This window comes from Vigna unguiculata, chromosome 2 (genome assembly GCF_004118075.2).
Source record: "Vigna unguiculata cultivar IT97K-499-35 chromosome 2, ASM411807v1, whole genome shotgun sequence".
Classification (NCBI taxonomy): Eukaryota; Viridiplantae; Streptophyta; class Magnoliopsida; order Fabales; family Fabaceae; genus Vigna; species Vigna unguiculata.
This window is the reverse complement of record NC_040280.1, coordinates 30,080,056-30,102,606: the sequence shown is the minus strand read 5'-3', so window position 1 is coordinate 30,102,606 and position 22,551 is coordinate 30,080,056. Positions and strand designations below refer to the sequence as shown.

The 22,551-nt window shown below is 30.2% G+C and overlaps 2 protein-coding genes across 2 annotated transcripts; one reads left to right on the top strand and one right to left on the bottom strand.

Moving 5' to 3' along the window:
• Window positions 1-7,316: 7,316 nt before the first annotated feature.
• On the bottom strand, window positions 7,317-8,590 carry LOC114174545 (EPIDERMAL PATTERNING FACTOR-like protein 2). Its single transcript, XM_028059381.1, has 3 exons — window positions 8,119-8,590; window positions 7,994-8,028; window positions 7,317-7,893 (listed from the first exon to the last, which is right to left on the bottom strand). The coding sequence occupies exons 1-3, from the start codon at window positions 8,228-8,230 to the stop codon at window positions 7,648-7,650; spliced, it is 393 nt and encodes a 130-aa protein (XP_027915182.1). The 5' UTR covers window positions 8,231-8,590; the 3' UTR covers window positions 7,317-7,647.
• An 8,403-nt stretch (window positions 8,591-16,993) lies between these two features.
• LOC114170281 (probable xyloglucan endotransglucosylase/hydrolase protein 6) lies at window positions 16,994-18,785 on the top strand. Its single transcript, XM_028055767.1, has 4 exons — window positions 16,994-17,345; window positions 17,446-17,546; window positions 17,643-17,839; window positions 17,923-18,785. Exons 1-4 carry the CDS (start codon window positions 17,147-17,149, stop codon window positions 18,311-18,313), a joined length of 888 nt encoding a protein of 295 aa, XP_027911568.1. The 5' UTR covers window positions 16,994-17,146; the 3' UTR covers window positions 18,314-18,785.
• Window positions 18,786-22,551: the final 3,766 nt, after the last annotated feature.

The window sequence follows — 22,551 nt, the reverse complement described above, 5'->3', positions numbered from 1 at the left end:
GTCTTGAAATTTGAATACACATTTCAAATGCATTCACTGAAAGAATTAAAGATTCTTCTACTCAAGAGGTGCTAACATTACAAGAAGCACTCCCTAAGATAGGATGAGTTGAAGATGCACATAGTTTTCATTACTATATATGGAGTCAAATGTTCACAACTTTACCCATTCAATAGAAAATGCTTGAGACTAGAACTTGTCACTAACGAGAGGGTATTGAAATGGGAAGGGATGGGGAGGTGGTGAAAACAGGAGGGAGTTGGAGGTGTTCAAAGTATGGGTACGTAACTATAAACCTAAATCAACTCAATCCAAACATTCAAACACCATTTTTTGCAAATTGTGGAATGTTTATATAAATCCATCAAACCCTCTGACGTTTGGACGGAATATAGGGTTTTGTGTTGAACCTGCTTAATTAATGGCATATTTGAAATTTTAATTTATTATTTATATATATTTAGTGGTTTTGTAATGTGCACAGGTTGTTAATTGATGCTGTGACAATTTTTCTTTTGTTCATTTTGTATTTGGCCAGTCTTTTACTCTTTTAGTCCTTTTTATTTGTTGAGTAAATAGTGGTATATTTGGATTTTATTATAATAAGAGAAAAACTTATATTCCTAGTGCAATAATTTTAATTCCAAACTTCTTTAATGATTAAGAAATAAGAAGTTGATTTGCATTCATATTGTTGTATTGTAGGTAGGGGAAATTGTATATTCATTGAAGTTCATATTTATTCGTGAGCGAAATTTGTGTTTTGTTTTGATTCCGCTATAATGGGTTTATCTACATACGTCTATCTATTCATTCAAATATTTATGAAATATATAATTTTTAAATTTAAAAGAAATACATTTTTTATGTCAAATAATAATGAGAATTATAATTGTATAAATTTTGAAATGGTATACAAAATTACAGAGTCTTTATAATTTAAGTTCTGGACATGTATGAGAATAAGAATGGTTGAATGTGTAGATATTTATTTTTTTATGCTTAATTTAAAAAGCTAATTAATATTTATATTTGTACCTATGTTAATAATTTTTGTTAAATATTGAGATGAGTTTATATAATATCTAAAAATATACGTCTATTTGCTATTTCAATTCTAAAAATTGAATAAACCTACAGAGAAACAAAGTCTTATACGGTATAAATATTTGAAAAATAATGGAAAAACAGAATACTTGTACTACATTTCAACTATTTAAAAGTCTTGGTCGAAATGTAATTTGAAAACAATACAAAATTATCTCTTAACATTTAAAAAATGTGTAACTTTTTTAAACCCATGAATCATACCTAAACATTTTCTCTACTGAATTTTTTATTTGAATTTAATAGAAATATTAATTTAAACCCGTCCAAATTATTTTGATTAGCTTGGTTTACAAATATGATAAAAACACATCTTTAATCAACCCGTGAACAACTCTGGAGGGATTGTGATGAAATGCGAGGAATTGAACGATAAATGCTATTTGAGTACTCTATTTTTCGCAATGAAACATGAGTCCGAAGTTTCAAACGTCTAATTAAAACACAAAATGAGAAGAGGAAAATTAAAATTATTTTGGAAGATTTACATTGAAAAGAAAAGGAGAAAAAAAGAGTCAGGAGTATATTTAGAAGATAGGATGATATTAAGTGTAACTGCCACGTGTTTTAGCAGTAGGGTTGTGATAGCTAGCTTTGAGTTCGTTATCTTCCGTAGGGCTGTATGTTGGAACTATGGTTTCGTGAATAATCTCGTATCCATACTTATTTTCTTATTATTTCAATATTAATTTTAGTTAATTTTTATAAAATAATAAAAAATTATGATAAAGGAAACATAATATTATAAAATGTTAGAATGAATTATAATTTTGAAATATTTTGTTTCTTTAATATTAAATATTTTGAAATAAATTATAATTGTTTACATTTTATATTATAATACTAAATAAATTTCATGAGAACTAAAATAATTATTTTTGTAAATGTTATGAACATAATTGATAAAATTAAAAAATATTTTTTAAAAAATATAAAAGAAAAACAAAAATTCAAATTAAAATATATTTTAAATGTTTGTTTACTTCAATCTTTTAAATTTTAATAAATCTCTTTTTTGTACACTAATAAAAGTTATAATACATCATTTGATTAAAATGATACAAAGAATAAATAATAATCATAATAAAAAATTTAAAATAAATTATAATTGTTTAGATTTTAGATTATAATACCAAATAAAATTTTATGAGAACCAACACATTTATTAAATTTACAAACATTAATGAAACCTAGTTGATAATATTCAAAAATATTTTTTTCTAAATATAAACGAAAAACAAATATTCAAATTAAAATATATTTTAAATATTTGTTTACTTCAATCTTTTAAATTCTAATGAATCTCTTTTTTATACACTAATAAAAGTTATAATACATCATTGGATCAAAATGATACAAAGAACAAATAATAATCATAATAAAAGTTTAAAATAAATTATATTTTTTTACATTTTAGATTATAATACCAAATAAAATTTTATGAGAACCAATACATTTATTAAATTTGCAAAAATTAATGAAACCTAATTGATAAAATTTAAAAATATTTTTAAGAAAATATAAAAGGAAAACAAATATTCAAATTAAAATATATTTTAAATGTTTGTTTACTTCAATCTTTTAAATTCTAATGAATCTCTGTTTTATACACTAATAAAAGTTATAATACATTACTTAATAAAAATGATATACAAAGAACAAATAATAATCATAATAATAAAATTTTAACATAGATATTATATCTTTTGAACTTCAATTATGTTGGATGGTGATAAAAAAATATTAATGACAATTACATTAAATTTTTATATTATAGTAAATAAAAGTTTTTTATACAATTATAGTTAAAAAATTACAGTATGATTGAAAATGAGTTAAAAAAATAAAAAATAAATAGATAAAATATATCGAAATAGTATTCTACATAATGAAAATAAACAAGAAATAAAAATATTAAAAAATTAACAAATGTTTACAAACAATTTGAGAGACTATTGAAATAAATTGCACAAAGGAAAACAAATGTATAATTAAGAGTATGATAAGTTGAAAAATATCCTAAAAATCTAAGAAAAATTTTCAAATATCAACATATATACTCAGTGGTTGAAAAATAACCAAACTTTTTTTAGTGAAATAAAAAAGTTATTCAAATGACAAAATTAGGAATATTTTAATAATTTAAAGGGGACGGGTAATATGGCGTGGATATGTACATCCCCATACCCAACCCCATACCCAATTGAAAAAGTCGGAGATTCCCCATACCCATACCCATACCTAGTCAATGTGGGAATTTCCCGTCAAAACGGAGACGGATTCGAACAATACCCACGAGGACGAGTTTATTTGCCATCTCTGACTATGGTTTCATTTCACCTAGATCTACATATGCTGCTTCTTTCTGTACCTCTCTATTTTTTCTTTTTGCACCTTTTTTTTATTGTCCAATTTGAAAGATATTTTTGAATTCAAAAATATTTTCTAAAATATACAATTTATACAATTTTAAATGTATTAAAAAATATTTTTTTAAATATGGATTTTGAAATATATTTTCAATTCAAAAATATCCTCTGAATTACATTATCCAAAATATATTTAAAAAATTGTATTTGAAAATATCCCACCGTTTGAAAATAGAATTTTAAATGTGTTTGAATGCTAGATTGTGTGCATAAAATCGAAACATATTGTATTACTTTTGTCATTCCAAAAATACCTTGCAAAGATAGTTCTAAAAAGTAACTTTTGAGATAGTTTCCAATTAGGATACTTTCGTAAAGTATGTTTCGGAATTGTTGTAATAAATAAAATTTATTCATTTTTAAAAAAAGAAAAAAAAAGAGAGAAAGGAGCTTTGGGATGAGTGAATTGTTTCTCAATGCTGATAAAGTGGGGACCGTTGTTGTTCATCCCCAATTACGAAAGAAAAAACTATAAGAAGGGGTGATAAAGGGTAAACGTTAAAACTATAATAGGAGAATGTATAAATGGAGCTATTTGAAAAAAAAAAAAGGACATTAAGGTTAATGAGATAATTTGACATTCAAAAGAAGGAAAGGGGATGTAAATAGCAATTCCCTATGTGTTCCATTGTAAGTGGCCTATTTAATAACGAAGGAGGGGTATTGGAAGAAATATAAATGAAGAAAAAACTCTCCTTTTCTTATTCCTGCACCTCCCTTTATTGCATTCTGCACCCCATAAAATTTTATTCCCTTTTTAACCCTACACCAGGTGCAGCAAGAGATTCCCGTCTCCTTTTTTCTACAGCTTGGTTTGAGGCCCAATTCTTTCTCAGCGAACCAAGATTTATGTTGGGCCTTTCAAAGGTGAGCACATGATGTTTAGTTACGAGGTACACGAAAATTTAGGTCGGTATTTTTGTCTTAACGTGTCATGAGTGTGGTTAAGGTAAACGGTAAGAATTGAGTGTGGTTAAAGTAGCTTGTAAGGTGGCGAAACCAAAACAAAAGAGCCAAGTCATGTCATCCTTGAAAATGCATTTAGGTTAATGCCAAAAACGATGTGTGATAAGTGGCATTTTTGGGTGAATATATCCTGACAAAGGCGTTATAGAATAGAATAATAATAATAATAATAAATAACAATAAGAATCAGAATGAGAATGTGAGTGCTTTATCACTTACCACAGCTGCTGCTCCATCAGCATCAGATGGGAACTAAAGTATGACTGGTGTATGTATGCAGTACATTTTATTTGTCCACGCCACAGGGATGGGCCATCTTCAAAACCGTGTTGCTGATATTTACAGCACAAAAAACTTGAGAGAAAAAGGCTTCTATATATCATGTCATCTATGTAATATATGGGGGAATCGGAATCACTATTCCTTTTCTCATCGTGGTCCCCAACCCAACCTTTTCACTTGTCTCTGTCTTGACCTTTGCTTTGCACCAACATTCCCTTTCATTTTTCCTGCTTTTTTATACATACCATAACCACCATATCTTCATGGATTTCCTTGCTTAATTCCCTTTCCTTCATCTGCATTATTCACCTTCAAAAAATTATGCTTTTTCAATTCACGTCTCCAACTAAACAAATAACACAAAACCTTCTGTTCTTTCTATAGTCATATTTTCCTCCGCTCAGCTTTTTGTAATCAAAAACTAGTTTGCAATAATTTCTCTTGTTGTTAAGGAAACATTTCTCTGCATGCAATAAATGTAATGATTAATCAGAGTTCTGATATTTAATATGCTACAATTGGGTAGAATGATTAAATTTGCACTCATCTTCTGAACGAGAAATGCTACACGTGATGGCTACAAATATTCGGGAAACTAAATGAAAGTTAAAGCATTTGGCTTACTATCAGTACCAAAGAAATAATGGTACTAATAAAATCAATTTCCGTTATTAAATTTAGTTTCTTTGTGTCTCAGACTCGGACCCATTTATGGTTATACCTCGCATAACTTTTGGAAAGTTGCATAACCATTTAAATTAAGAGGTCAATGCATGTTCTTCGTTTTCGACAAGTTATGCTCACAGAATAGAAAATAGAAGTAATAATTATACGCATTGGGTTTAAATTTACTTCACGACAAATGGGTTTTCGAAGGGTACTACTGTTGCACCTTATTTTTATGCAAACGCAGTCGCGCAAATCCATCAATCATCTATTCAATCCACAGTGTGGAAGCCATTATTGTAGTGTCTGGATATTCGTAAAATAAGACGAATTGTCCAAACAACAAATGTACCAGTATTGCTGTTCAAGACAATGCAAGTTATACGCAGTTTGGTTCGAATTTTGTTAAAACTTCAGTTTATATTTGCATAGGCAAAGAAAATGATTTTACTAGTGCCATGAAAAAAACTAGTACATAGAAAGAGTATTTTTTAGACATCTACGAAAAGGACTCAAAATAACTAGGAAATAGAAAGAAGTTTATATAATACTCCACAGAGTTTGCTTTACTGAAAACAGCATCTGATCTGGTGCCTTCTAACTATTGATGCACCAATCAACATGTTCGAGATGGGAAGGGTGTTACATCATGTGACTTCTTATTGTGTTGTCATTTTGAACAGAAATCACAGTATGGGATTTCATTCCAACTAACCATCTCCCTCTGTTCATGTACTCAGCAGTTTACCACCAATTAATGGAAAAACTATGCCAATTTCTTAGGATACTAGGAAAATTTTAGCCCTGCATACCATTCTCTGCTTGCTTTCGGTGGCTAGTTATCAGTGCCAATTATCGTTTGACCACACAATATATATTGATTCTCGAATACTACAATTCACTGTAGAGTCAAACAGTGGCAATGCATTCATAATATATCTTCATTTTCTACAAGCATGAGTGATAACCAAAGTGCGACTTTGAACATGTTACATCACTACTTATTTTAGAACTTAGATATTCAGCAAAATTTTAGTTTTCTAACTGGTATGATTAGATGATAGGCTAACTAGAATTGCAGTATGTCTTAATTTTAGTTCTATTTATTGTCTTGTTTGTCTTTTGTTCATTTAAGTAAACAAAATCATATATCAGAAGCTGCTTGATATCATTTCTAAATTTTTGCTCTAGAAAAATTGCAGAATAGATTGATCACTCCAATTCAGTGGTGTGTGGGTCACAGTATTATGAGAAATCTAGTTTACAGCAACCTAATACTCGCTCAGGACAAGCAGTGAACAATTAATGTCTGTTCACGTTTTGGAATAATATTACAAGAAAAAGGAAATCAAGAGTACAATCAGAGGTTAGGTTGTCAATTTTTCTTTTTGTTGCTTTCTCATATTGCATGTAGCAGAGTTTGGCTCCGTCTAGAGAGTGCTACAGGATTGCTCAATAGAAAGAACACAAAAAGTAAAGCACAGTTCATGGTGCTGTTTTTTAAAAACTTAGAAAAGATTGATTGTATTCTTTGACCTCATGTTAGTGCAGGAATCTCAAGGGAAAACAAAAAGGAATTTCATTTTAACTTGTTATCAAATTTTCTGTAATATATCTATAAATCACTTGCATGTCAGTTATATTAGTTAGGAAAGTTGTTCCTTCCATTAATTTTACAAGCTTCACTATTGTACTGTCGTAAAATCACTCATATTATTTGGGAAGTTTACCAACGTGTTAGCCATGTCAATATTTATATATATATATATATATATATATATACACACACACATTATAGAAAAATAAAAGAAATCAAAACAGAGAAATAGTCACCCCAAAAATGAACAGAAAAAAGCTGCTCTACGCAAACTAGCACTCAGTTTTAAGTTTTGGGCTCGCAGAATTTGCTTCTGAGAAGCAGAAGTGAGTGCTAAATCAACTTGCAAAATGCAATTTACATGTTGAACGAACCATAGCACCCGCAAAATGATACAACTAAACATTTCCTGCAAGGAAATGAGGGCAATTTACTATAGAAAAATAAAAGCTCACCTCAGAGAGAGGTCATTGAGAGGTAAAAACAAAAGACTAAAAAAACAAAAAGAATTACTTAGAAATGTATATTCATGTACAAAATTGGTAAATTAGTTGCTGTCATCCTTGATTATCTAACAACTAAATTGTGGAACAATTGGAATCAGGGGTTGAAAATACGGTTCCCACATTTGCACTTCCAACTCATGGGCTTGTAGTTGGACCCGCCTTCTCCCACTGGAAAAGCAATTGTTGACAGAGTTGAAGAGTTGATCCTCCCATTCTGCGCTTGAGGATTTGTAGGTACCTGAATGGCCTCACAGTGTCCACAAGACCTGCACCTTCTCTCACACCTTGGTGGTCTTGAGCCTATCTGTGCCCTCACCGTTGTTTTGTCATCATGTACTGTCTACACAAATCACCATGTTTGGGATCAGTAATGAATCAGTCGTGCTAATAATTTGCAGAGAATGAAGAACCAATTTAAAAGTAAGCTAGCTGGGTTGTACCTGATAAAATCCATTCTGTTTGGGAGTCTTTCTACCTGTTAGAACAAAGATAAGAAATTGTTAGTTGCAGGTGGTACTGGTGTCCATTTGGAAGCTTTGAAAACTTTTCTAATGCATGTATCTACCTTCAGTAACAAGTCCCAGCTGGGTCCAAGTTGAAATTATGAGAAAGCAAAGAGAAATGGTAACAAGTGAGAGTGTTCGGGCACGGATAAGATGGTGATGATCACGTCCCATTGTGGTGTATAAAGAGCAGAGAGTGAAGAGAGGTGATTGAGAAATGAAAGGTTGGAGAGGATGAAGCAAAGAGCAGAAAGTGAGTGAGTGAGTGAGTGAGTGAGTGTGTGAGTGACAGGGTGGAAGGAGGGAGGAATAAATATATTGCTAAAAAGACGTTTTCATGTTGAAGTGATGGAACATAGAAGGACAAATGAGAAAAATTCAGAGGGGCAAGAAAAGGAGGAGCCCCGAAAAGGGAAACACCTCTCCTTTGGTCGACGAGCCTCTGTCAAAACAAGAAACCAAAGATTGTATAATAATTGCTGCAACTGCAAGGGAGAAGCATAGACATTACATTACAATTACATCCCTGACTGAGAACTGAGAACCCCAAATACATGATAGTGGATAAGACAAGTAGAATATATAAACAGCAAAAGGTCACCAATTTTCACCAGATGTGAGGGAAAATCTCCCACTACAAGACATGCATTTACAGCTGTAGATTTTTGTTCTTTTTTCATTTATTTTACACATGCTTGCATGCATGTATGTGTACACTGTTTTTAATTCCTAACTTTAGTTTTTATGTGTGTTGTTTTTGGTTTGAGGTGTAGCATTGGTTCTGTGGTATATGTCAGGGGAGTAGTCCCACCATGGAATACATATACAACGGTAGTACTCTACTCTCTTTCTGTCTGAGTGTGAGAAAGAGAAAGAACATAATCTCTCTCTGGCTTCAACATTATGGTATTATCTTTTCACTCTATCATTATGCAATCACATAAGATCCTGGCAATCATTCTTCCTTTTCTCTGGTTGGGGTTTGGTAAATCTGATGGAATGATTCAGAACATGCATTCCTTCTGCTGTGTTTCATACTCACACTGCTAAGCTAGCGACTAATAACCAGCCTTCAGCCGCATACCAATGCTTACATAATAACATCTTTCCCACGCTCGCATCTCTTGTCGTTTTATCTACTTTTGTTCTTCCGTCAAGTACAAATACAACTAATTCATACTATACAAAACTTCTTATAAATTAACTTTATAAGGTTTAAGTTCATTGAATTATTATTGCATCTGCTATCAACTGTTTCACCTAATCATGTCAATTTAGATTAAAATGCAGAGAGTTTAAGTTTTTACTTATGGTAGATGTGGGTAAAATATGTTTTCTTCTGAACTTACTCAAACACGTTATGAAGCTCAGACGTTGATTGTACATATTGACAAATTTGGGCTTTCTAAACTCGAAACCTTTTTTTCTTGTTTGTGAAAAGATGACATGGCCCAATTTGTACCATGAATGATTCTCCACTCCTAGTGTGTAGTCCAATCAGATGTTAAAGGCTGAGCCAACCCACTTTCTGAGACAAAACAAAATACGAAGCAACCCACGCCCACTTGATTATGATCATAAAAAAAGATACACCTGCAACAAAAAGAAACATTTAAAAACTGTTTCCATTTTTTCTTTCTAAAATAATCAATACATCAACAAAGTATATCACAATGTTGCATAAGATTAAATGCTCTGTACAAAACTTTATTTCTATGCTAAACTTGTTAAAATGGGTTCAATAAAAGGTTTACTTAAAATGAGTAAAAGTAAGTGAGGTAAATTAAATTCACTTATTTTTAACTTGTGATATACTAATGTATATGAGTTTCGTATTAACTCAGTTTGACACTCTTATTCAACATTCATATTTAAGATATTTTTGTATTTATTACTTTTCTTCCATCGTTGTTTAAAATGAATGAGGTTTACATAAATTAAATTATTTCGTTTACTTTGATGATGAAATTTGTTAAGTAATGTTACTCAACTTTTTATCTTTATAAACAGTTTCATTGAAAGTGACCTTCATCTAACATTCACAACTATATATTTATTTATTGTTATCACAAATAAATTCATCTTTATGAGAAAAATATATCTATAGTTTGTTCGTGAAATATTTGACCTACGATAAAATATTCACAAGATAATAACTAAATTTATTATTTTTAAATAAATATGAACGTAAATACTTCATTGTATTTCATGTGAGTCCTATCTTAGAACCTACCGAAAGATCACTCATCTTAATAGTCAAAGTTTGGTTCAAAGAAAAAAAAAGAAAAAAAAGTTGTTTTGATAAGAAAAAGTAAGCTAGAATTTGAGCTTGGAACGATGATATTATAACACTTCCATTTTTTGAATTTCATCTTTTATTCTCTGACGTGATTTAAGTTATTGATTCTTTCCAAAAAAAAATATAATGATACATTAATCAATGACTCACTCTAAGTCATGTTATAAAGTAAAAAATGAGAGTCAGAAAATAGAAGTCAAAGTATAATTTTTCTTTGAATTTTTATATGTTTTAATCTCATTCTTTATATATGACTCATCTATAACAATCTTTGTAACTAAAATTTTATTTTAAATATTTAACATAATTACATCAACAATAAAAAAATAAACATATAATAATTATTAAAGTAGATCGGTATATATAATTGTTACTTTCATAGTAATAAGATGACAAATAAATCAGCAAGTATTATTTGAATATCTTGTAGTTATGATTTGTAAATTTATACATCGATTAAGTGCAGGAATAATACCCAGCTCGGTATGAGGGTGAGATAAGTATGTATACATTCTCTTCGTCTCATTTTCATATTCGTCCCATTACTTTTGTTTTAAATCACTAAAAACATTTTTAATTTATTTAGCAAGTTATATAACAAAATTATATTAACTTTTTTTTTTGCCGTCCTTTAACACAATGACATTGAATACTTGGTAATGTCAAACATCTTTTTGTTGTAATTTATATTTTTTTTGAAAAACATATTTAATTAACATATAAAGTAGTGACAAATACGAGTATACAAATTCTCTGATGAAAATGTGACGAAAACTTTTTACTAAATGAGAATAAAAGTAATTTTCTAATTCAAAAACAAAGATTAAATAGTCAAATTTTACTTATTCACTCGCTTGTCATTTCTACACAAGAATGTAGAGTTTAAAGATAAAAGCAATTATTAATAAATAATAAATGAATATTTTTCAATGAAATGATTAAATTAAAACTATTGATAAAATAATTATTTATAATTTAATTATACTATTTATATATTTTTTAACTCTTGTTATATAATGAACAACACAAAAGTATGGAACCCTTCACTCCTGTTCACATTCAGGACAATCCCTTACACTTTCAACTTTAATCATCTTAAGTAGCCGGTCGGGTAATAAACGGACTTCAGTTTCTGCAAATTCAGATATTAGGTAGCAGCTACAATACTACAGAAAAATTTTCGTACCAAATAAAAAACAGTATCCAAAACTGTTTCTTTATTCCATGCTGGATCTATTATCCAGAATTATGGAAAAGCTTCGTTACTATCGAGCCAGATGATGATAAGTTGTAAACAACAATTATGCATGTGTGGCAATTTGATGTGTAGAAGTCCACATCCTAACAGAAAGCGTTCTCCATGCTACGAACAACAAATTATTAAGAATTTAAGTGTCATTCTAAGTTTTATATTGACTAAAAGTAAGAAAGTAGAACATTATGTAAGAATAAAAATCCATTTTATTAAGATTTTGGGTTGACAATGGTATCAATACTTTATGTAGTTGAGTTTAGGTCTCATTGGTGTTGTATCTCTCCAATAATACTCTTCTATAAACGTAATACAAATATCCTAATGGTCTGTAACTATTTAGGACCATCAATTATTTCTTTCTTTCTTCAAGACCCAACCATGCAATGAAGTTATTTCAAGTGGGGTCTGTGTGTCGTTTCGCTGCATCAAGAGAACTACACAAATTCCATTTCAAATTCCATCAATGCTCACCGGCAATGACTCTGCACTGAAAGTGAACTCTGCATTCCAACCCTACACAAATTTCCAACCACACTTATCATATGCACACTACTCTTTTCTCTACTTTCTTGTCAAATTATACTTCTACTTCGATTTCCAACTAATATTCACAAAACACCCGTTACTCAACTCATCTCTTCTGTATGCACTAATTTAGTAATATAATACTGTTGTACAAAAACTTCAATTTGAAGTGCCACAATTCAACAAAGGATCGCATTGATTTGCCACAAAATTGTGTTCCGATTGCCCTAAATGATTGAACCAGCTAAAGTGACGGTGAAGTAGTGAACAGGTTGAGTTTTATGTGTTAGGTTATATATTCTTTTATATGTTTTGTTTATATATTGGTTATGGTTATAGTTATTGAAAGATTGTACTTTTATATGGTTATATGACATTAGTTTTACACATATAAAATATTTGGCACCATTTTAACTCAAAAACATTAAGTCAATGATGTTATAGATCGATCACCTTTACCCCAAAATCTTAAGACAATGATATTATGGGTCTTCATTTTTATATAGTATTTAACTTTGTCTATTTTATCTAATGTAAAACTTCTTCACTCATATTATATGGTGTCAGTAACGCTAAAATAAATAATTACCTCCTCCAAGTCAAAGTTGAATTTTTTTATATATTTTTCTTAATGTTTTCAAAATATATAAATGATCACTTATTTTAAAATTTTAAAATATATTGAATTTTTTGTTTTAAATATAGAGTAATGTTCTACAGAGAAAAACACAAAAAAAACTCCCATAAAGAACACCACAATAAAGTATATTTGTGAATTTTAGAACTTTGTGATCATTAGAAAATGACGAAGTCCACTACCACAGAAGGAACAAACTAAACATCACATGAAAATTGAAACACCAGAATTATTTTATCCCACCAAAGTTAAAGATTATTTGAGAATGATATAAGTGGTAAAGAAGCAGTCCAAGTTTCTGCCTTACTTGAATCATAATATAGTATTTGGCGTGAATTGCAATTCTTTGGTAAGTGATTGATAACTTTCCTAAAAAAAAAAGAAGATATAGCAGAGGGTGAGGAGCATAGACACAAGGTTGTGTACCCGAGGAGGAGAAAAAAGTAATGCACTAAATAAAATAGTATTATTTGTATTTCATTTTCATAAGAAAATGTATTAATTGTATCTCATTTTATTATGAGAATATATTTGTGTAATATTTGTGACTTTTTCACCCTTGCCGACACTTCCCTACTGTTCTTGCGCCCAGGCTTTGTGGTTCACTCTGCGACGCTTACGAACCACAATTAAGTGCATTTAAAAACCAATCTCATCACAGCACCTACACCCAATAATTTCTTAATTAAACCTCAACCTAGCACAGATTTCAATTCTTCAACACTCCATTTCTTTGGTAATGAGTTATAGGACGGTGCCGTACTGTATCTTGTAGCACTTTCCTATTAGGAAATATTAACAGGAATAAAATTTACAAAATGAAATCTAATCTTAAATGAATTTTTGAGTTAATAAGAATAAAAAAATATTTTTTCTTATGAATATTATAATTAAATAAAATATTAATTACAGTATGGATATCAAGTAATAGTTGTAAAAAAAATCTTAAAAATGATAAAGTATGGTAGGACTAAAAAATAAAAAAACTAAAGCCTTACATAATAACTTTTGTAGTTAACATGATTTAAAAAAGATAGTATAAAATTATATTTATTGTCTTCTTTTCTGTATTAAAGGGAATTTTTTAAGTTTACAGAAAGAAACATTTTTCTTTTAATATAATTATTTTAATATCTTTTATATATATATATATATATATATATATATATATATATATATGTAATCATGAAAGTAAAAGTTCATCTCTTTTATTTTCTTTTTATTGTTTTTTTTTCTATTATCATATTTCTTTATCTCTTTAATTCTCTCCAATTTTTCTCTACATTTGTTGTGATTCTGTTTGTCATTTATTTTGCAAACAAATCCCAACATTAATTACACTCCATCATAATTGGACCTAGAGTAAATTTTTTTATTTTTATTTTTTTTCTTTTAGTTGTTACGTGAGTAATTGGCATTTTTTTTTTGTTTTACTAAATAAGTTATTTTTTGAACTAGATCATTCGTTGGAAAGAATTTTGATTCGATCGGTAATATTTTTTAAGTTTCTATTTTTTGCAATTTTTTTAGCAATTACTTGGAACACAAGTAACTCAAAAGCAAGGAAATTATTTTGAGTTTGATTGAAATGGTTGGAATGCAATTGTTGTTAGATTTGTATTTAATGCGTTTGGTGTGAAATAATTGATTTTAAGTTTACATTAGTTTTTTAAAATTTGATATTTAGTTTCAATAGTCAAAATGACGTATATTGAGTATGTTAGGCACATAATGTGTTACAAGTACAAAATGAAGTTTGAAGTTTGTTAGTATACCTTGAATAGGAAAATTTTGATTTGAAGAAGTGTTATGAATTTTTGCAAAAACGGTGTTTCTATATGAGAAATAAGTTATTGTTCAAATGATAATTATTTTTGTTCAACTTATTTAAAAACTCGAGTGAGAGACTAATATCCAAGAATGATAACTCAAATAATAAAATATTGATGAGTTTGATAAGGTTTTGTTGAAATTTTTAAGTATCAAAGTGAAGCATATCACTTGGGTGATAAGTATTGATATGTTGCTTTATCAATTTAATCTAATGTTTAAACAACTTGTGGTAGCTTAAGAGATAAGGTATCTGAAAGAAAAATTTATTTTATTGGAGAATATTACTTCAAATAGATGATTTCGTTCAAGTAACATTCATTGATATCGAAAATATAATTTAACTTAGTTTAGAATGTTTTCATATTTAATAACTATAACTCATAATATATTTATACTATAATGTATAATTATAATGTTTTGTTGAAATGAAATATTGAATTATTATGTTTAGATATTGAAAATGATATAAAAGAATTGATTTTTTTAAGATATATTTATTACAACTACAAGAAATATGATGTATAAAATTACATTTGGAGAATTATTAAAGATGACGTATGTGTAAATTGTGTTAACTTATTTGTGTCTTATAAGTATTAAATTATGACCAACAAAGATAATCCTTCTTCATTTATTGTTTAAATTATTTAAATTAATACATTAGGTGATGAGAATCTTGAGAAAAGTTCTTACATGTACATTTGTAGGATGTTATAAATTTTGGTGCAATGAACTTGGCCTATTTTTAAAGTAGGATGTTATAAATTTGTGATCCACATGTACATTAAAGTTTTGGATCAAGTCAAATCCTATTTTTTGATTAGACTAATTTAATATAATTTTCGAGAGCAAGTCTAGTGGTTAAATGCTAATTTGAGTATTTTGAACTGAAACTTTTTATAGACCAACAATAGTAAAATTAAATAAACTAGTAGATGTAATTTAATTATGACTCCTGTCATAAAATTATATATAGATCTTGTTCTTAAGAGTGTAATTTTCTTCTTGTATTATTATGTAAATTTTCTTTTGCGATTATATTTGGTACATTAAAAATATTGAAAATAAAAAAATAAGTAGACATTTCATATATATATATATATATATATATATATATATATATATATATATATATTTCTTGTCAATTAACTTGATGTAATAAAATATACCAAATAATTATATAAAAAACATTTATATATATGAAGACACATACATAAAAGAAAAAAAAAAACTAAACTAACCATTGTAATTATATTATTTATAGATTTAACTTAGGAAAAATGCACACGCACTCTTCGAATTTTTCTTCAAACTTTAGTTCTCAAGGTTAATGGCAACATACCTTGCTTTCCCTTGTACCTGAATATGAAGGGGGAAAGTTGAAGAATAAAGTAGTTACAACTTAACTAATTTATTTGCTTTTACTTTATATTACTTTACATGACACCTTATTTTAAAAGAAAAAGAAAGTAAACATGAATGAAATGTTTGATAAAATAAATTATGTGGCATATCATTACTTTATTTTAACCTATTTATTATACATATTTTTTTTCACCATAGTGTAAGAATGTATGTTTCTACCGACTTTTATTCGAAGAAAACATTGACTTCCTTCCATCAAAAGTTTTATTTGCAATAGACAAGTGTTATAGGAAATATTTGTGTTTATTTTAAAATATCAAATAACCGCATAGCTATTGTTATTCAAATTTATTGTTTGTTATTTTTCTCGTTAAATCATTCATTTTTATTTTTTCTTATAACAGCTCAAACAAGAAGTGGATCCCGTAGCCTTAATTAAGGCTATCTATTCCAACCAAGGGAAAAAAATACGTCAGGGTAAAATTAAATAGTCATATTTTATTCTATTATTTGATAAAACGTCGTGTATTATGGTATCATTGTTGTCCGTCCAAGTTAGAATATGAGAGATGAAGTTGCCTTTTTGCATCAAAATTTTAATTTCTTTTAGCCATAGGAAGGTCGTTGAAAACTTGAATGAGACATGAAAAAACAAAATTGAAGCATGAATCGTTGAAAATAAAATGAGAATCTAAGTTTTACATTTGATAAAAATGAAAAAAATTAAAAAAACTTAATATATATCAAGTTAAAAGTGGTTATAATTATTGATGTGGATTAGAATGAAGTTATATACCTATAGAATGCATTTCTCGTAACAAAAGGGTGAGTATGTATATATTCCTTTGCTTTCAACGTAGAAAGGAGCAGCATTTGGGTTGAACATACAAGTGCCTTAAACATATATGTATGGTTCTCTGTCTTTTAACCATTAATATAGTTCACATTCACAGGGTTACATACAATGCACACGCTCAGAAAAATGATTAGGCAGCAGAGGACAAAAGGGGTGTGCCAAGAGTGAATAGTGTAGGCCATGCTCATTGTTTGTCAAAAGCTGGATCGAAAGCTATGCTGTTGTCACGCTTTTCAATTTCAATCTCAAACCCCCTATATAAATAACACTTCTCTCCCTCCACTTGCATTCCAATCTCACCTATATCTTTTCAGTTAAACATGTCCATGCCAATCATCAACACTTTTGGAAACATTGGTCTCTATGTTTTTTTACTGTCATGGTTTCTCGTATCTGCTGTGTGTGTTTGGGGACGACCAGCCACTTTTGTGCAAGACTTTCAAGTCGCGTGGTCAGAGTCTCATATCAAGCAAATTGATCAAGGCAGGGCCATACAACTCATTCTCGACCAAAACTCTGGTTAGCCACATAACCTTAACTTATACCTAACTCAAAGGCACACAAATTAATTACTTACTTTTTACCACACACACACACTCACTCTCTGCATCATTTACAGGTTGCGGTTTTGCTTCCAAGAGTAAGTACATGTTTGGCCGTGTTACCATGAAAATCAAACTTATACCTGGAGATTCTGCAGGAACTGTCACTGCATTTTACGTGAGTCCAAATCTCCTCATAACATCGTTTAAACAAGGTTTGAACTGAACAAGAACGCATTAATTAACATACTTGGTTGGTGAATTATCATTGTAGATGAACTCTGACACCGACACTGTACGTGACGAGCTGGATTTTGAGTTCTTGGGGAACCGTAGCGGTGAGCCTTACACAGTTCAGACAAATATCTACGCTCATGGAAAAGGGGATAGAGAGCAAAGGGTGAACCTCTGGTTTGATCCTTCCGCGGATTTTCACTCTTATACTATCATGTGGAACCATCACCATATTGTGTAAGATATGAGTTGTACTAGTACTAACAATAATAACGAATGAAGCAATTAGAATTTGACATTACAGACATGTTGGAATGCAGGTTCTACGTGGATGATTTTCCCATTAGAGTGTACAAGAACAATGAAGCGAAGGGAATCCCGTACCCAAAGATGCAGGCTATGGGAGTGTATTCGACGTTGTGGGAAGCTGATAACTGGGCAACAAGAGGGGGATTGGAGAAAATCGATTGGAGTAAGGCACCATTTTATGCGTATTACAAGGACTTTGACATTGAAGGGTGCCCAAGTCCAGGACCTGCAAACTGTGCCTCTAATCAGAGTAATTGGTGGGAAGGGGCTACATACCAAGCTCTTAACGCCATGGAAGCTCGAAGGTACAGGTGGGTTCGTCTTAACCATATGATCTATGATTACTGCCAAGATAAGCCAAGGTACACAGTGACCCCACCAGAGTGCCTTGCCGGCATTTAAACCCTAAATTCACCTCAATGCAATTCTCCATTGTCTACTGTAAAAAACTATATATAGTTGCTTCCATAGTTAATTTCAGTTCATCCCATGTGCCACGTCTCTCCAATTATTTCAAGTCTTCCGTGAAAACACGTGAAATAAATGTACAACAACAAAACAAAAGGTAAATCATTGGTCCCCATGCCCATGGATAAATTCAAATCAACACTTTCATTTTGTTGTTGTTTTGTTTTGGGGGAGAGGGCAAATGATTCCAGTGTCTGTGTCTGTGGGGGCGAGGGCTATGTTCGACCACAAGAGGATAAGTCAAAAGCCATTTCTGGATCCATTATGCAATTGTATTTTAGTGCGCATGATTGACGATGATATTTTTGGGTTTGTGATCTACCAGATTTCAGTGTGTAAGACTTTCTCTGTTTCTGTATAAGCAAGGACATCATAATTGCTCTACAACATTAACATTATCTATAAACTCTCACGCACCTGCTCCTCTCTACTCAACATTATCCTCCCTCTTTTATTGCTTTGTTTATATAAATTAAAAAAAAAAGTTAAAATTTACGCGACGAATAATTTGATTTATCTCCGTTTTAAATTTAAATTGTTTTTATTGTGTAATACTTAATATTTCAAATAAAATTTATTATACAAATATAAATATTACAATAAAAATATAAATATAATATTTTTGCATGTGAGTTACATGACCAATTTGATATGTAACTCGAACCTGTCATGTAATGAGTTTCTGTTTCAGATTCAACTGCCTGGGTCTAGCTAAGTTTTATAGTTATGCTTGAGAATAATCCTTTACTTTTCAATTCTCAAGTTTAATTTCCAAAAACTCTAGCTACATATACCAGAAAGAGAGTTTGGTATATTACAAGGTGTTTCCAATTACAAAATCTGTTTTAAGTTTCTGGAAAATCCTGTTCTACCCATCTTTTTATAGTATTTATCATTAACTATAGTTAATTTAATACTAAAAATTAAAAAAAAAAAGTTGGTATAATTAAGACAGCAAAAAAAAGTTTAATATTAAAACAAAATATATGTAGAATGAAGTTTAAACAGAGGGAGCATATAGGGAATGCAGAAAGACACTGAATATCTCGTTAAGAAAACAGGACAGGCTATATGAATATATATATATATATATATAGCTATCCGAAGTAACATAACATAACAGATAGTGATTTTTAAAACTGTAAAAACTGTCTTTGACTTAAATCTAACAATGTAAGAATATTTAAATGGACTTAAAAATGTATTTAAATCAGTACTGTTTATATATATTGATGCACAATTGAGCATTTAAATGTCAAGAAGTCTGGCTAATCTTAAGAGCATTACTAGAGATGTCTGAAACAAACTACAAAAACATTTAAACGTGAAGATCTAAGTAAACTAATCTGCTAAAACCTGTGCACCTATGCTCCAAAGTCCAAAACAAAGTAAAAATCTCTAATTCCAAGTAAATCCTACTATCAAGATTGAGTTTTCTTACATTTTTAAGAAGACACTTTACAAAACATTCACCTACCAAGTGTGCTAGATCCATCACAATCATCAATCAAGAACAAGAAGGAGCGGTGGTAGAGCTTCAGAGCTTCAGAGGAGAGGGGACAAAAAAGACAAGATCTGAGGGAAAATTTCAAGGGTACAGAGTGTTTCTATAGATGGAGGATTTTAGGTAATTTTAACTCTGTAATAATATTACAATGACAAGAGATGGTTTATAACTGAGAAACATTTTACTGCTGTCAATTATAAACGTTAACAGTGCATCCACTTTCGCTTACATAAATATCTAAACTCCACCACCACGCGTGAAGTATTTATTGTTGAAGTATCCAAAGAAACATTCAGAACAATGACTGGCGATAGGATTGAAAACATGGTACAGTTCAAACACCTAAACCAGGAAGATGAAACAGTAACTCTCGTATCCTCCAAATAACGTCAGAATTTAGGATTCTCAATATACGTAGCCGACAGCAACAAATGCACTCTTAAAGAGGTGGCCTACAACAACAAATTCCAAATAAATAAGACTTGACTTGTTCAAAACAGAAATGCAACTTGTTCGAAGAAGAAAATATCAAATTACTAATTAAATTCTAACATTTCTAACTCTACTTTCCTAAGGAAGGACACATTACTTTCCATTTTTGTCAATTTAGCGGAGACACTTGTGGCCAGCAAGAGGTCTGAAATTGAAGCAACAAGATAAGAAGATGGTGAATAAGCTCTTCCGAGCCCCTACATGCTCAAAATCTAGTGGTTAGATTAGACATATATAGTTGTTGCAATCACCAAAATCAATTCTATGCATTAACAAAGTAAACTCTTTCTATCTATAGACGTAATAGCTCCTGACGACGCTGTTTTCTTCACTTCTTGTTTTGAAGTAGGAGGTTGGCACGTACCTTTCCATCCTTCTGTTCTTCATGTCTTTTCAATGTCACTTAATTCTTCACCCTCGCTTCATGCATTATGCAAAGGAAAAAAAACAGTGACTTTACTGCTATTAGTGAGGATGAAACTTTCTGTTACTAATCCTTCAATTTCACAAAAATGTGCTCTCAATACCAATTCAATATGTTGATTTGTTGATGGTACGAAAATTGTAATGCTACTGTAACCACATGAATAGCCAACATGTGTGATTTTTCTTGTGCAACCGTCTAATAGAAAAAGAAAGTAATTTAGACCAATAATGAAGTAGGAGAACAAAAGAACGTCTGATTCATGAAATGGCCAGAGATAGTTTCCAATTTTCAGTGTGACATCCAGTTGCAGCAGGATTTCTGATGCCAGACCGCCCGAGTCATTCATGTATTTCTTTAACTAAAATGGCCTCAAAAAATTGAATTTGATTCTCTTTGTCCTTAATCAGCATCATTGGCACCGATCGAGAAAACAATAATGGTTGGATACGTTGGAAACAATGTTTTATGTACCTTGGGTATCATATAGAACAATAAATCCAAGACAGAAGGCACGGATCCACTCATCTCCCGTGCTACGGGTATTTTTGTGACTCTGCCAACGCTACCTACCACTCCTCTACATCCATCTCAAATCATAAAAGCATTTTTTAGGAAGAAGAAAAAGAAGTTACATAAATTTATCGCGACTTTTAAGTTCACCGATTTTTCTTTAAAAGATACTTGGGAGGATGGAGACGAAAGGAGGATATTTAAATTGTTTTAGATCACAATGATGTGAGACTATTAGTTGAATTAAAACATTATACTATATTATATTATATTATATTATATTATATTATATTATATTATATTATATATATATATATATAAAAATATATATATATATATATATATATATTTTTTTTTCTGATCTGATCTAAGTCCGGCAACGTTGATAAGAATAATTACCGTGTTCTCAGACGTTTTGTAACATAAAGTTTCGTCACGATTTTATCTTTAAATTATCATAGACCTTATCTTTAAGTGATGTAAAACTATATCCAAACGCTATTTATATTTATGTAGGTAATGATGAACACACACAGTATCTTGAATAACTTTTTATCATTAAAGGGGAGATCCGCAGCTTTAAAGCTCTTGTTACTGTGGGTCTTGAGAAGAATCAAGCACCTTATGAATCTATGGTATCAGCCTTACTTTGCATATTGTAAGACACTAATATAGCAGCAACTAAGGAACATGTAACTTCATCAAAATGGAAGCAACTCTCACTAGTTCTGAAATCATGATACAGCAGCAATGCTTTGACATCATCTTTGATGAAGTACTAAAACCAGTCCTATTTTCACGAGATGTTTCAACGCTTATTGCATGCGTGCATGGATAGATTCAAAATCCAGGAACAAACGTTGGATGATGCGCATCTCGAAGATCTGATTGGATAACAAGAGTTTCATTGATTGCACCTCATAATAAAGCTTCATTAGCTGCATTGATACAAGTAGAGAAATGATTGAAACGAATTCTTGAACCCTCCCTGATTTTATCCCCATGCGCATTGAATAAGTACAGATTTAAGGGAGAGGGGAATCATTTAAAAGAAATTATTAGACCTGTGTGTATTGTGATTCATCATGTCTTTGTCTTGGGTGTTGGGTGTTGGGTTTTTGTTTTCTATATAAAAATAAAGTAGAGTTAAACATAGATAATATAAAAAAACAATGACAAAATACCTATTTGAATGCTGATTCCCCTCATAAGAGACAAACGACTGACTCTTATATT

What these genes read in the sequence shown, in the direction of transcription:
- LOC114170281 (XM_028055767.1), top strand. Translation starts at nt 17,147, where the DNA reads ATGTCCATGCCAATCATCAACACTTTTGGAAACATTGGTCTCTATGTT. An exon ending in CATTCTCGACCAAAACTCTG is followed by an intron (nt 17,346 to 17,445) that starts GTTAGCCACATA and finishes CATCATTTACAG; the next exon opens with GTTGCGGTTTTGCTTCCAAG. An exon ending in TGGAACCATCACCATATTGT is followed by an intron (nt 17,840 to 17,922) that starts GTAAGATATGAG and finishes GTTGGAATGCAG; the next exon opens with GTTCTACGTGGATGATTTTC.
- LOC114174545 (XM_028059381.1), bottom strand. Translation starts at nt 8,230, where the DNA reads ATGGGACGTGATCATCACCATCTTATCCGTGCCCGAACACTCTCACTT. An exon ending in GCTGGGACTTGTTACTGAAG is followed by an intron (nt 8,029 to 8,118) that starts GTAGATACATGC and finishes TTGTTCTAACAG; the next exon opens with GTAGAAAGACTCCCAAACAG. An exon ending in AACAGAATGGATTTTATCAG is followed by an intron (nt 7,894 to 7,993) that starts GTACAACCCAGC and finishes TGATTTGTGTAG; the next exon opens with ACAGTACATGATGACAAAAC.